The sequence below is a fragment of the Chiloscyllium plagiosum genome, chromosome 13 (genome assembly GCF_004010195.1).
Source record: "Chiloscyllium plagiosum isolate BGI_BamShark_2017 chromosome 13, ASM401019v2, whole genome shotgun sequence".
NCBI classification, from domain to species: Eukaryota; Metazoa; Chordata; class Chondrichthyes; order Orectolobiformes; family Hemiscylliidae; genus Chiloscyllium; species Chiloscyllium plagiosum.
Window position 1 is genome coordinate 6,139,273 of NC_057722.1, and position 12,054 is coordinate 6,151,326.

At 48.0% G+C, this 12,054-nt stretch overlaps 1 protein-coding gene and 1 long non-coding RNA gene across 2 annotated transcripts in view; one reads left to right on the plus strand and one right to left on the minus strand.

Annotated features, from left to right (window-relative positions):
• The window catches only part of LOC122555716 (LIM and senescent cell antigen-like-containing domain protein 2), a 91,484-nt gene that overhangs the window by 78,587 nt on the left and 843 nt on the right, over window positions 1–12,054 (minus strand). The window contains exons 2-4 of the mRNA XM_043701764.1: window positions 8,520–8,679; window positions 6,781–6,847; window positions 3,353–3,473 (exon numbers count right to left, since the gene is read on the minus strand). Coding sequence (XP_043557699.1) covers window positions 3,353–3,473; window positions 6,781–6,847; window positions 8,520–8,679 — 348 coding nt within the window. The remainder of the gene's footprint in view (window positions 1–3,352; window positions 3,474–6,780; window positions 6,848–8,519; window positions 8,680–12,054) is intronic.
• On the plus strand, window positions 140–1,223 carry LOC122555717. The gene is made up of 2 exons (XR_006313344.1): window positions 140–182; window positions 341–1,223. It is a non-coding gene; the product is annotated as an uncharacterized LOC122555717 (long non-coding RNA).

The following is a 12,054-nucleotide window of genomic DNA, read 5'->3' on the forward strand; positions in this document are numbered from 1 at the left end:
AAAATTGGCCTTTCTCCAATTTAGAACTTCAACTTTTAGATCTGGTCTATCCTTTTCCATCACTATTTTAAATCTAATAGAATTATGGTCGCTGGCCCCAAAGTGCTCCCCCACTGACACCTCAGTCACCTGCCCTGCCTTATTTCCCAAGAGTAGGTCAAGTTTGGCACCTTCTCTTGTAGGTAATTCCCCTTTTTAAACGATATAATATCCTCAACAGGAAGAAGCCCTGTGTGGAAATATTACAGTCCCTCACTGCAAACATTTCATCAAATCTCCATTTTCACTCCACTTCACTCAATGTTCACTCTGCGCTCCGACCTAGCCCACAGGAAACTAGGTAATTCCCCTTTTTAAACGATATAATATCCTCAACAGGAAGAAGCCCTGTGTGGAAATATTACAGTCCCTCACTGCAAACATTTCATCAAATCTCCATTTTCACTCCACTTCACTCAATGTTCAGTCTGCGCTCCGACCTAGCCCACAGGAAACAATGCAGTACTGTTTACCCTCTGCACATCTGCACTGCTTTTAATAAAAACACCCTTCCACCCTGTCCCTATGCCGCTGAATAGAGAAATACATTCCACAAGCCTTCATTCGCAGTCTCTGGCCCTCACCTGTGGTGACATTCAGTTGGAGTTTCAAAAACTGAGAGGAGATCTCGTTGAAACGTTGAGGATTCTTAAGGGGTTTGACAGGGTCAATGCTGAAAGGATACTTTCCCTCATGGGAGAGTCGAGAGGGCAGAGTCTCAGAGTAAAGGGGCATCAATTTAAGTCTGAGATGGGGAGGAATTTCTTTCAGAGTCTTTGGAAACCCTTGCTGCAAAGAGCTGTGGGGACAGTGTCCTTGTGCCTGTGTAAGGCTGAGATGGAGAGATTCTTGATCAATTTGGGAATGAAAGCTACGGGGAGAATGCAGGCAAGTAAACGTGAGGAATGTGGGATCAGTCTATCGAGTGGCACAAGGCTCGAGGGACCAAATGGCCTACTCCTGTTCCTATTTCTTACGACTTTGTTAACGATCCTAGTTCCTACTCGATTTGTGAATAATCCCTCTTGTAGACTGAGATACATGGAGCTTTATTTTAACTGGAGCCAATCAGTCAGTATTGATGCAGACTCAGTTTTGCTGCAAATATCCACGTGTTTTCTGTATGGATCATACTTCATTGCATAACACTATAATAAATAGCAGTTAGCTTTATATAAACATTATTCCGTGTTGGTGTGATTATTATCAGTGGGGTTTTGGTGGTTTCTCCTCAGTTTTGCCCTGGATTAGCAGACATTGATAATGGGGGTTGGGTGACCCCATGATCCTCATACGTTTTGGTTAAGTGACCATTCTGATTGAACAGGGCTGGAGGAGTGTGGTGGTGGTGGGAGGGTGAAGGTGTTTTGACTCAGTCTCGAAATGTTCTGCACTCAGATGGGCAGCTAAAATGCTAATGATCTGAATCCGAAAGCCAATCTGCTAGGCTTCCGTGGAATTACTGGCAGAAAACGGGGTCCCAGACAGTGACTCAGTGATTACAGTGAGGGCAGCAGCCTTCCCATCAAGCACAGTCTCAGACCTAATGCTGCTGTCCTGGAGCTATGTACACATGCACTTTAAAAGGAAGGCGAGTACTGCTCTTTCTTGGCTAATGTGCAGCATCATGCTCATGTCCCACAGTGTAAACCCCATGGTCACATACCCAGACCTCAGCCATTTAACAGGGTTACAGGGATAGGGGGGGGGGTCTGGGTAGGGTGCTCTTCGGAGGGATGGGTGTGGACTAGATAGACAAATGGCCTGCTTCTACACAGTAGGGATTCTATGATTCTACATCACACACTCCAGTCTCAGTGTTACTCTCCCCATCACACAGTCGAGTCTCGTAGTAACTATCCATATTACACACTCCAGCCTCATTGTTACTCTGTGTATAACATACTATGGCCTCAATCTCATTCTCTATATAATTCGCATCAGCATCACTGTTACTGTCCGTCTAACACTTTCTAACCTCATTATTACTCCTTGTCTAACACACTCTCAGCTCAATATTGCTCTGTGACTAACACACTCCAACTGCATTGTTACTCTTTGCATAAAACAATGCAGCCTCATTGTTACTCCCTCTATAACACAATCCACCCTGATTGTTATTCTCTGAATAACATACTCCAGCCTCACGGTTACTCTCCATATCACAGCGTACGGTTTTAATATGTTTGGGAAAATTGCTGGCTGGGAGACTTTAGCAGTGCTCCCCACTCTGTTGTCCATCACATTTACAGTTATTCTGCATATGATCTCTGTCCAATATTTCCATCGATGGATTGTGTGACACACTTGTGACAATTAAAGACACTTTCACAAATTACACAATCCGTATCTTTTATGAGTGCTGCGGATTCCTCTAGCATTTTCAGAATAATGGAGCAAAAAAAAAAACAGTTGTGAGAAAGTTCCCTTCCATCTTTACCCGGACTAGAATCATCTGCCAACACACAGCAATGTCCCTGAGAGTGCAGTAACTGGGCCAGGAGATTATGAGTGGGTTACACCAGAGTTACATGTAAATCTAAAGAAAGCATTGGATAGCAGCTAATGAAGCAGCTTGTCAATGAACCATGAATGGCAAAAACTTGCAAATGCATTTCCTTTCGGATCATTCCATGTTGGTAGTTAACCTTATCCCAAATTTAGGACTGACAGGAACAGGAATATCTTCACCAAGAGGGCAGTGAATCTTTGGGATTCTCTCTCCCTGAAAGAATGTGGAAGCTCAATCATTGGGATTGCTCAGTATCAATGGATTTCTGAGCATTAAAGAGATCAGGTGATATGATGGAAATTTGGACCGGCCAAGATCTACTTGAATGATAGAGCCGGCTTGAGGGGCAGAATGGCCTAGTCTCGGCCCTTTTACAAGCTGTGAGGCTTGATAAAGGGGGTTACCACGCGGCGAACAGGGGCTAGGGGTGTGAAAGCCTGCAACAGCAGGGGAAGGGGTGGGGGGGGGGGGGGGGAAGGTCAACCATTGCTGTGTCAGAGCTTGCCACCCTGTAATATCAGCCTGTGACCTCCTTCCACCCACCCTCAACATGCCACTCGGTATCCCAGTCCCAGTGCCCACCTTGAGTAGCTCTGTCCTTATTCCATTCGCCAGTCACTGTAAATCCATCAGGACGTATGTTACAATTGGATCTGGGATAGGAGCCGAAGTGAGGTGAGGACATCGGATCGGTCCCTGTCTCCTGTTTGCTTTCCTTTCCCTCCCTTTGTCCAGCAGACCCAAGGGCCTGGTTGCGTGATATTGAGGTCAAGACCGCTTTTAACACTCGTTTTAACATACCTGCCCGCATTCTTGACAAAACCCAGGTCAGCCAGCGCGATGGAGCAAATCTCACAGCAGAAACAGTCCGGGTGCCAATTATTGTTCATTGCTTTGATGACACGGCCAATGATGAACTCCCCTGGGTGCAAAGAATGAAACAAAATGTAAGCTGAAATGAAGTGTCCCAGAACAGACCCAGAAGAAGATCCATTTGAAAGGAGGCTGGACAAATAATCCCCCATGTGATCATTTCCACCTTCTGCACGCTTGGAAATATCCAAGCCATTCCCTTGGATTTGAGTTGATTCATTATTGTTGCATGTACCGAGCTACAGTGAAAAGTTCTGTTTTGTGTGCAGTACAGGCAGATCATACCATACAAAATGCATAAGGGTAATAATCCAGAGTGAGGAATACAATGCAGGGAAGGTGCACAAACAGTGAGATCAACATTAAATTTAAACTTTGAGCGTTCCACTCAGAAGTCTAATAACAGCGAGGAAGAAGCTGTTCTTGAATCTGTTGGTACGTGTGTTTAAGCTTTTGTAGGTTCTGCCTGACGGAAGAGGTTGAAAGAGGGGTGGGAGGGGTCTTTGATGATGTTGGCTGCCTTCCCCAGGGCAGTGAGAAGGGTAGATGGAGTCAGTGGTTGGGAGGCTGCCTTGTGTGATGGGCTGTACAACACTGTCATCTACAGAATGGGAATCTGATTTCTATGAGTTCTATCTGTTCCCCAAGACTCACTGAGCTGCTGATATTGGGCCAGATGCTTTAATGTTTCTTTGTGACACAGACTGGGATTGTATGACGAGCAGAATCAAATCACAGTGGAACATATCAACGCCTGACATTCATCAAAATGGTCGTTTTACGCCCTGACAGGTGCAGTGAGTTAATTAAACTCTCCCCCCACTATAAAGGCTGGGACAGGGGGCATGAGGAGGTGTCACATCATAGGAACTGAGCGGGGGAAGGTAAAGTAACCCAGTAGTGATCGCCTGTTTCCACAATACGCTACCTTAAGAGACTGAAAGTATTTATGACATTGGATGAGCAAGGTTTGTTCTTTGGGAGTATTTGTAGTTTCACAGAGTTACAGAACAAGTTAGCTGGGACTGTCAACTGATTTGAAAAATGTGGTGCTGGAAAAATGTGGAGCAGGAGAATCGACGTTTCGGGCATCCACGGGATGAATGTACATTTCTCCAGCTTCCTCATTTCCCCTCCCCCCACCTTATCTCAGTCCCAACCCTCAGACTCAGCACCACCTTCTTGACCTGCAATCTTCTTCCTGACCTCTCCGCCCAGTCCCTCCCCCCTACCTTTTATCTTAGCCTGCTTGGCACACCAGCCTCATTCCTGAGGAGGGGCTTATGCCCGAAACGTCGATTCTCCTGCTCCCCCTCGGATGCTGCCTGACCTGCTGCGCTTTTCCAGCACCACATTTTCCAACTTTGGTACTCCAGCATCTGCAGTCCTCACTTTCCCTTCACTGTCAATTCTTTCCATAGAATCCCTATAGTGTGGAAACAGGCCATTCGGCCCAACAAGTCCACACCAACTCTCCAAAGAGCATCCCACCCAGACGCATCCCCCTAACCCTATCCCTGCAGTCCCACATTTCCCATGGCTAACGTACACATCCCTGGAGACTACGGGGCAATTGAGCAGGGCCAATTCACCTAACCTGCACATCTTTGGATTGTGGGAGGAAACCGGGGCATTGGGGTAAACCTATGCAAACATGGGGAGAGCATGCAAACTCCACAGCCTGAGGCTGGAACTGAGTCCAAGTCCCGGGCACCGTGAGGCAGTCATGCTAACCATTGAGCTACCGTACCACCCTGTTCTGTCTGTTGTTTGTAAGTGTCCCCTTGAGCCAGTATAAATGCATGACTCTGAATCCTGCACACTATTATAATGGCTTCGTAGTTTATCATTTTTGTGGACTTGAATTTGAAGGATTAACACCTTGTACTTTTTTAAAATTGATGTCAGTGAAACATCAGTGGATTTCTTTTTAACAAGACACTTTTTTGCTAGCTGTATGTCTTGTGATATTTGCTCGTTATGACTGTCAGGTTGCAGAATGTGGTTTGGAGGTTGTTTGGAATAGCTGGTGACCTGTCTGTTCAAGAGAAAGAGTTGCCCAGCTCAACACTCTGTTTCTAAACAATAAAAACACCCAACGTTAGTCTAGATTGTCCTCTTGAAGAGCAACAGGAAGACTTCTCAATACTGTGTTTCCTGAGCAAGCTGCATCTGCCAAGATCCCAGAGAGAACGACCATCGCTTGGCAACAGCAGTCTGCACATGCCAGAACATCAGACTGACAGCCATCTGAACATTTCAAACTTTGTCTTTTTTGTCTTATAGAACTCAGTCATTTTCAGCAAAAGGTTTTTTTTCCCCTGAGGAGTGAATCTTGCAGAGAAAATTCTGTTTTTCCCACTGGTGTGTGCTATATTGTGTATGTGTGAATCCACATGTGTTTTTAGGGAGGGAAACCATTTAAATTTTCCTTTTACAAACTGAATAATTAAACCAGTTTTATACATTCATTAAATAAGTTTTCTTTTATAATAAATTAATAAATTTGTGTTTATTAAAGAAACATTGTTGAGTAATCTTTTTAAGTCCAATATAGAGAAAGAATTTGCCAAATCAGAAACTGCTGGACAATTGCATTGTGACCTGAGGACTAGTGAGATTAGAGAGAGACAGGGTGCTCCTCTGTCTCATTCGCCGCTGGGATCTTCCTTTGTTTGGGTGACTCAGTGACAAAGCAGCGAATCCACTGGTCCACTTACCAATGTGTAACTCAGAAAAGGAGTCAGATTAACAATGTCAAATAGTCATTTTGATAAAGTAGATGGAAGTGGGGATGCCAATGATTAAAGAGATACATACACACACAAACACATACATGGAAGCACATTTATTGATGTGTCCTACACATGTATGCACACACGTCATTGCATTTGCATGTTCATACAACTTCACTTGCACCACACAAACATGGTTAAGAACACGTAGCAGGCCTGACAAGGCACACGGCAGGACAAAAACACTTGTGTGCACACATGCACAGAAACACATGTGCACATGCACATGTAAAATCCTGCATGTGCATATTTTACACATACACCTAAAGCCCAAATATGCACACACACAGAAATGCAAACACACACACAAAGATACAATGCTTGCTCCCACCCAGACCTGCAGAAACACACGCACATGCAAACAAAGACACGAACACAGGCACACGCATACACACACAGGTAGGCACAGCAAACATGCTCACACATGCAAACACACAGACGTGCACACAGAGAGACACGCACAGAAACACAGACACATACACACAGAGACACATGCACACACAGACACACACAGAGCTAAGTGGCTCGAGCATTTGAAATGCCTCTATAGTTTATTCTTACCGCATTGTCCACAGCATGGTGCAAACAACATCTGGAAGTCGTGTTCACAATACTTCCTACCTTCAAACTGAGAGAGAGAAGATCAGGTTCAACACAGGTTAAATCAGGCAACTCACTGCAACAAAACACACAGAGCCCAGTGAGATCCTGCAGTTGTATATTTACACAGAGCTGAGGGTGTGACTGTACTACTTACAGCACCTTGCTGGATTCATTGCCCCAAAGGGAGGGCCGGGTGAGGATAGCTCCTGCTGATGAGGTTGAGGGCCACTAGTGGAGCTGGAAGAGAGAGGGTCTGTGGGGGATACAGGGTCATGGAGAAAGAAGGTCTGTGTCAGGGAGTTTACAAAGGGGTGCAGAATTGGGGCTGGTTCTGTCAAGAGATCAATGCAGAGTCTGTGTCTTCACCAGAGTAAGTTACATTGAAGGTCAGTCTATCAGACGGAAACATTTGCAGGATAGAGTCTGAACATGTGTGTATAAGAGAAGGTGTATGTGTCAGAGGATGTGTGTGTGAAAATGTTTGTGCATATGTGTGTGTGTATGCATGAGTGTGTGTGCGTGTATGTGAACATGTATATGTGAGTGAGAGCGTGAACATGACTGCATGTGTGTGTGTCAATGCAAGTGTGTGTATGCAAATATTTGTGTGTGTTTGCAAGTGTGTGTATGTGCAACTGCAAGTGTGTGTGTATAAGTGCAAGTCTGAGAGTTTTGGGAGTGTGTGTGTACGTCTGTGTCTGAGTGTGAGTGTGCATGAGCACATTTACTGATGTGTCCTACACATGTATGCACACACGTCATTACATTTGCATGTTCATACAACTTCACTTGCACCACACAAACATGGTTAAGAACATGTACCAGGCCTGACAAGGCACACGGCAGGACAAAAACACTTGTGTGCACACATGCACAGAAACACGTGTGCACATGCATATGCAAAATCCTGCATGTGCATATACACTCGCACCTAAAGCCCAAATATGTACACACACAGAAATGCAAACACACACACAAAGATACAATGCTTGCTCCCACACAGACCTGTGTGAAAGTGTGTGTGTGTGCATGTGTGCACAAGTGTGAGAGTACGTGTGTGTATGAGTATGAGAATGTAGGAGTGTGCGTGTGCATGTGACTGGGTGTGTGTGTGTGAGTGTGAGTATATGTGAGTGATCGGGTGTGTGTCTGAGTGTGCATGATGGAGTGTGGTGCGTGACTGGGTGTACGTGTGAGAGACTGGGTGTGCGGGTGAGTTACTGGGTGTGTGTGGATGTTACTGGGTGTGCGGGTGAGTTACTGGGTGTGTGTGGATGTTACTGGGTGTGCGTGTGAGTGACTGGGTGTGTGTGGATGTTACTGTGTGTGATCGTGTGTGACTGTGTGTGTAAAGGACGATGGGCAGTGAATGTTCAAGGACACAGTGTTGAATGAAGCCTCTCACACAGCCAGTGGTCAGAGATAGGGCGGGTGAACTTAGATCCAGGACAGTCCACCGTTCCTCCATCGGTGATGTGCTGGTCTAATCACTGCCGCCCCACTGGGGGTTAGCCCAGGCCCTAGTCGTACCGTGGTGTGACAAAACCAGCAGTGCCCCAGTGTCCTGATCGCCAGGCAGCGACCCTAACTCTGCACAATCATCGCAGCAATGACTGCACTTTGGGACGACCTCACCAGCTGCCGGCGCTCAGAGGGCGCTACCGAAACACAACTGCTGCCGCGGAGGCGGCTCTTACCTCGTAGAAGACTCCTCCTGGAAATTGCCGGAAGCACTGGGCACAGACGAAGCACTGCTCATGGTAGAGCTCCCCGTTGCTGTTGACTATCCGCTCGGAGGGGTCAAAGTGCGAGTGGCAGCGCCCGCAGGTGGCACTGGCCAGTGCGTCAGCCATGTTACTGCGAGGGGGAAGGGAAGGAGGTGGGTGAGGACCCGTTAACCTGCCCAGAGTTATCGTGCTGACTGCTCCCAGCTACTGGAGAAGGTGTGACCAGGCAGACTCTCTCTCTCTCTCTCTCACTCACAGACTCGGCGTACAATTATCAAAGCTGCTTTGTAAGCATCACCAGTTTCAGGGGGCCCTGATCAACACCTACACACACACACACAGCCAAAACTCTGTGCTGTAATCTCGGAGCTGCTGAGCCTGTCCCCTTCCCCGGGACCTCTCCCCAAATAAAGAAAACCTTTGTTGCTGTTGTTAATTTTCCTCATCTGTCAGAAAGACCTGAGTTTTGCCCATGCCCAGCACTGGGTCCCATCCAAACCCACCCTTGCCCAGTCTGCAGGTCTGTCCTAAATCTTTACCCCGCACCCCACCCCCAACCCTCGCATGCCCTGTTCTCTGAGAGGCAGCTCAAAGCCACTGCCCCCCTCTCCCTTTCAAACTGTCAACCCAGCACAGGCCCTCTCGCTTTTGCCCATTTTCAGACTTCCAAACACCTCAAAAGGAGGGAGAAGTCCCCTCCCAGTGCCCGTCAAGAGATCGATAGATTCTAAGATTTTGAAGGATGCCAAGTGGCGTTGCCGGGGGAAACGGTGGCGAGGTAGAAAGATGGCAAGCAGGCTTCGAGGGGCAGAATGGTCTAAGCCCTGCTCCCAATTTCTTTGATCCCACCTTCCCCGGTAGCGCACCACCTTCCCTCCCCCGACCCCACCAGCCCCCACCCAAACCGTTAGGTATTCACCAAGGTTCATCATTGTTACTGACTCCAACAGTGCCCTTGATCTGAACCACCCAGTTCACAGCCGCAGTGGCCTGGGCAGGGTGAACAGTAATGAGCTTCCCCATGCTGTGCTCCTGCCATCACTAAGACCCACCCACACCCACTTCCAGAATCTTGACAGGGTGCAGGAAAGGTTTACAAGGATGTTGGCAGGGTTGGAGGGTTGACCTTATATCAGGGGCATGGATAGGATAAATACACAAGGTCTTTTCCCCAGGGTAGGAGGGTTCAGAACGAGAGGGCATAGGCTTAAAGTGAGAGGGGAAAGATTTAAAAAGGACTGAAGGTTCAACGTTTTTATGCAGAGGGTGGTGCGTGTATGGAATGAGCTGCCAGAGGAAGTGGTGGAGGCTGGTACAATTACAGCATTTTAAAGGCATCTGGATGGGTACTTGAATAGGAAAGTGTAGAGGGATATGGGCCAAATGCTGACAAATGGGACTGGATTAATTTGGGACATCTGGTCGGTATGGACCAGTTGGACCAAAGAGTCTTTTCCCACACTGCATGACTACAGTCATCAAGTCATACAGACCCTTTCATCCAACTCTCCCACTCCGACCAGACATCCCAATCTGACCTGGCCCCATTTATCATCATTTGGTCCCATATCCCTCTGAATATTCCTATTCATATACCTATCCAGATGCCTTTTAAATGTTGTAACTGTACCCACCTCCACCACTAACTCTAAGTTGCCACAGTTCACTCCTGCCCCAGTTTATTCCCTGCTGTCACCTTGATCCTGGATCCCAGTCCCGCTCCAGGCTAGCCTCCAACTTTCTGACTCCCGACAAACCTGAGGAAGCTCAGACCTCTGCTGTTTGCATCCTGACCCTCAGTAAATCCCCGTCACTCCTGAGCTCTCCACTGACTCCCAGTCAAACATTGCCCTCCTTTGTCAAACTCTCTGTCCGTTCCCTCAGCCCCTCCTCACCGTTGTAGAGTCATGGAGGTCTGCATCACAGAGAAAGGCCGCTCAGGTCTGTGCGAGTCAAAAACAAGCAGAGAACTATCCTGATCCCATTTTCCAGGATTGACAGAGACAGTCTCCTCCAGTCCACAGTACTCTCGAACCTCTCGAGTCTCCCTAGCTCCCTCCCAGCCAAAACCATTGCCTAGGCCCAACCTCTGGAAATCCTGCCGTCCACATCTCCGCACCCACCCCCTCTCTCTTCCTTTAAGATCAATCTCAGCTGAACCTCTGCGCTATAACATTCTGACACAGCCTGGGGTCAGTGTTTCTTAATGGGATTCCAGTGAGAGAGTGTCGGAGGTTTTTCACCTTTGGTAGAGTATATGGTTGTAAATTGTTGAAGTCACAGAAAACCAGGGAGGGCCCAGCTGATTGATGACACGTGAGTGTGAGGATGAGGAACGGTACAGACATGTTTGAGTGACAGGACAGGACCGAGCTCTGAGTGAGGAGGGTACAGACCCCTCTGGCTCAGAAGGAAGGAAAACTCAAGAGAACTGGCATCAGTGGATGTGTTTTTGCCAAATATTTATTTGGAGTGTAAACAGGATGCTGGGCGTTGTGGACTGTGGGAATGTTTGCTCAAAGCTGACAGAGTCCAGTGAACCAGAGATTCCAGCACACACCCTGGTCAGACCAGGGCCAGAATACAAGAGCTCACCCCCAGTGTCACACTCGCGGTCACTCCCAGTGTCTCCCCAAGTATCACCCCCAGTGTCACACTCACGGTCACTCCCAGTGTCTCCCCAAGTATCACCCCCAGTGTCACCCCCCAATGTCACACTCACGGTCACTCCCAGTGTCTCCCCCAGTGTCACACTCATGTTCACCCCCAGTGTCACCGCCCAATGTCACACTCATGGTCACTCCCAGTTTCCCCTCCAGTGTCACACTCACGGTCACTCCCAGTGTCTCCCCCAGTGTCACACTCATGGTCACTCCCAGTGTCCCCTCCAGTGTCACACTCACGGTCACTCCCAGTGTCACCCCCAGTGTCACACTCATGGTCACTCCCAGTGTCACCCCCCAATGTCACACTCATGGTCACTCCCAGTGTCACCCCCCAATGTCACACTCACGGTCACTCCCAGTGTCCCCTCCAGAGTCAGACTCATGGTCACTCCCAGTGTTCCACCCCACCCAGTATCACCCCAGTTCACCCCCCAATGTCACACTCACGGTCACTCCCAGTGTCTCCCCCAGAGTCAGACTCATGGTCACTCCCAGTGTTCCACCCCACCCAGTATCACCCCAGTTCACCCCCCAATGTCACACTCACGGTCACTCCCAGTGTCCCCTCCAGAGTCAGACTCATGGTCACTCCCAGTGTTCCACCCCACCCAGTATCACCCCCAGTGTCACTCCCAGTGTCACACTCGTGGTCACTCCTAGTGTCTCCCCCAGAGTCACACTCATTGTCACCCTCAGAAAGGCAGAAAGGTTGAGTTGAGAATTATCAGATCAGCCCCCTGATGGAATGGCAGAGAATACTCAATGGGATGAATGGCTTACTCTGCTCCTCTGCTCTTATGTTCTAAGGGAAATCATGCTGTGGAAAGTATCAAAAATAT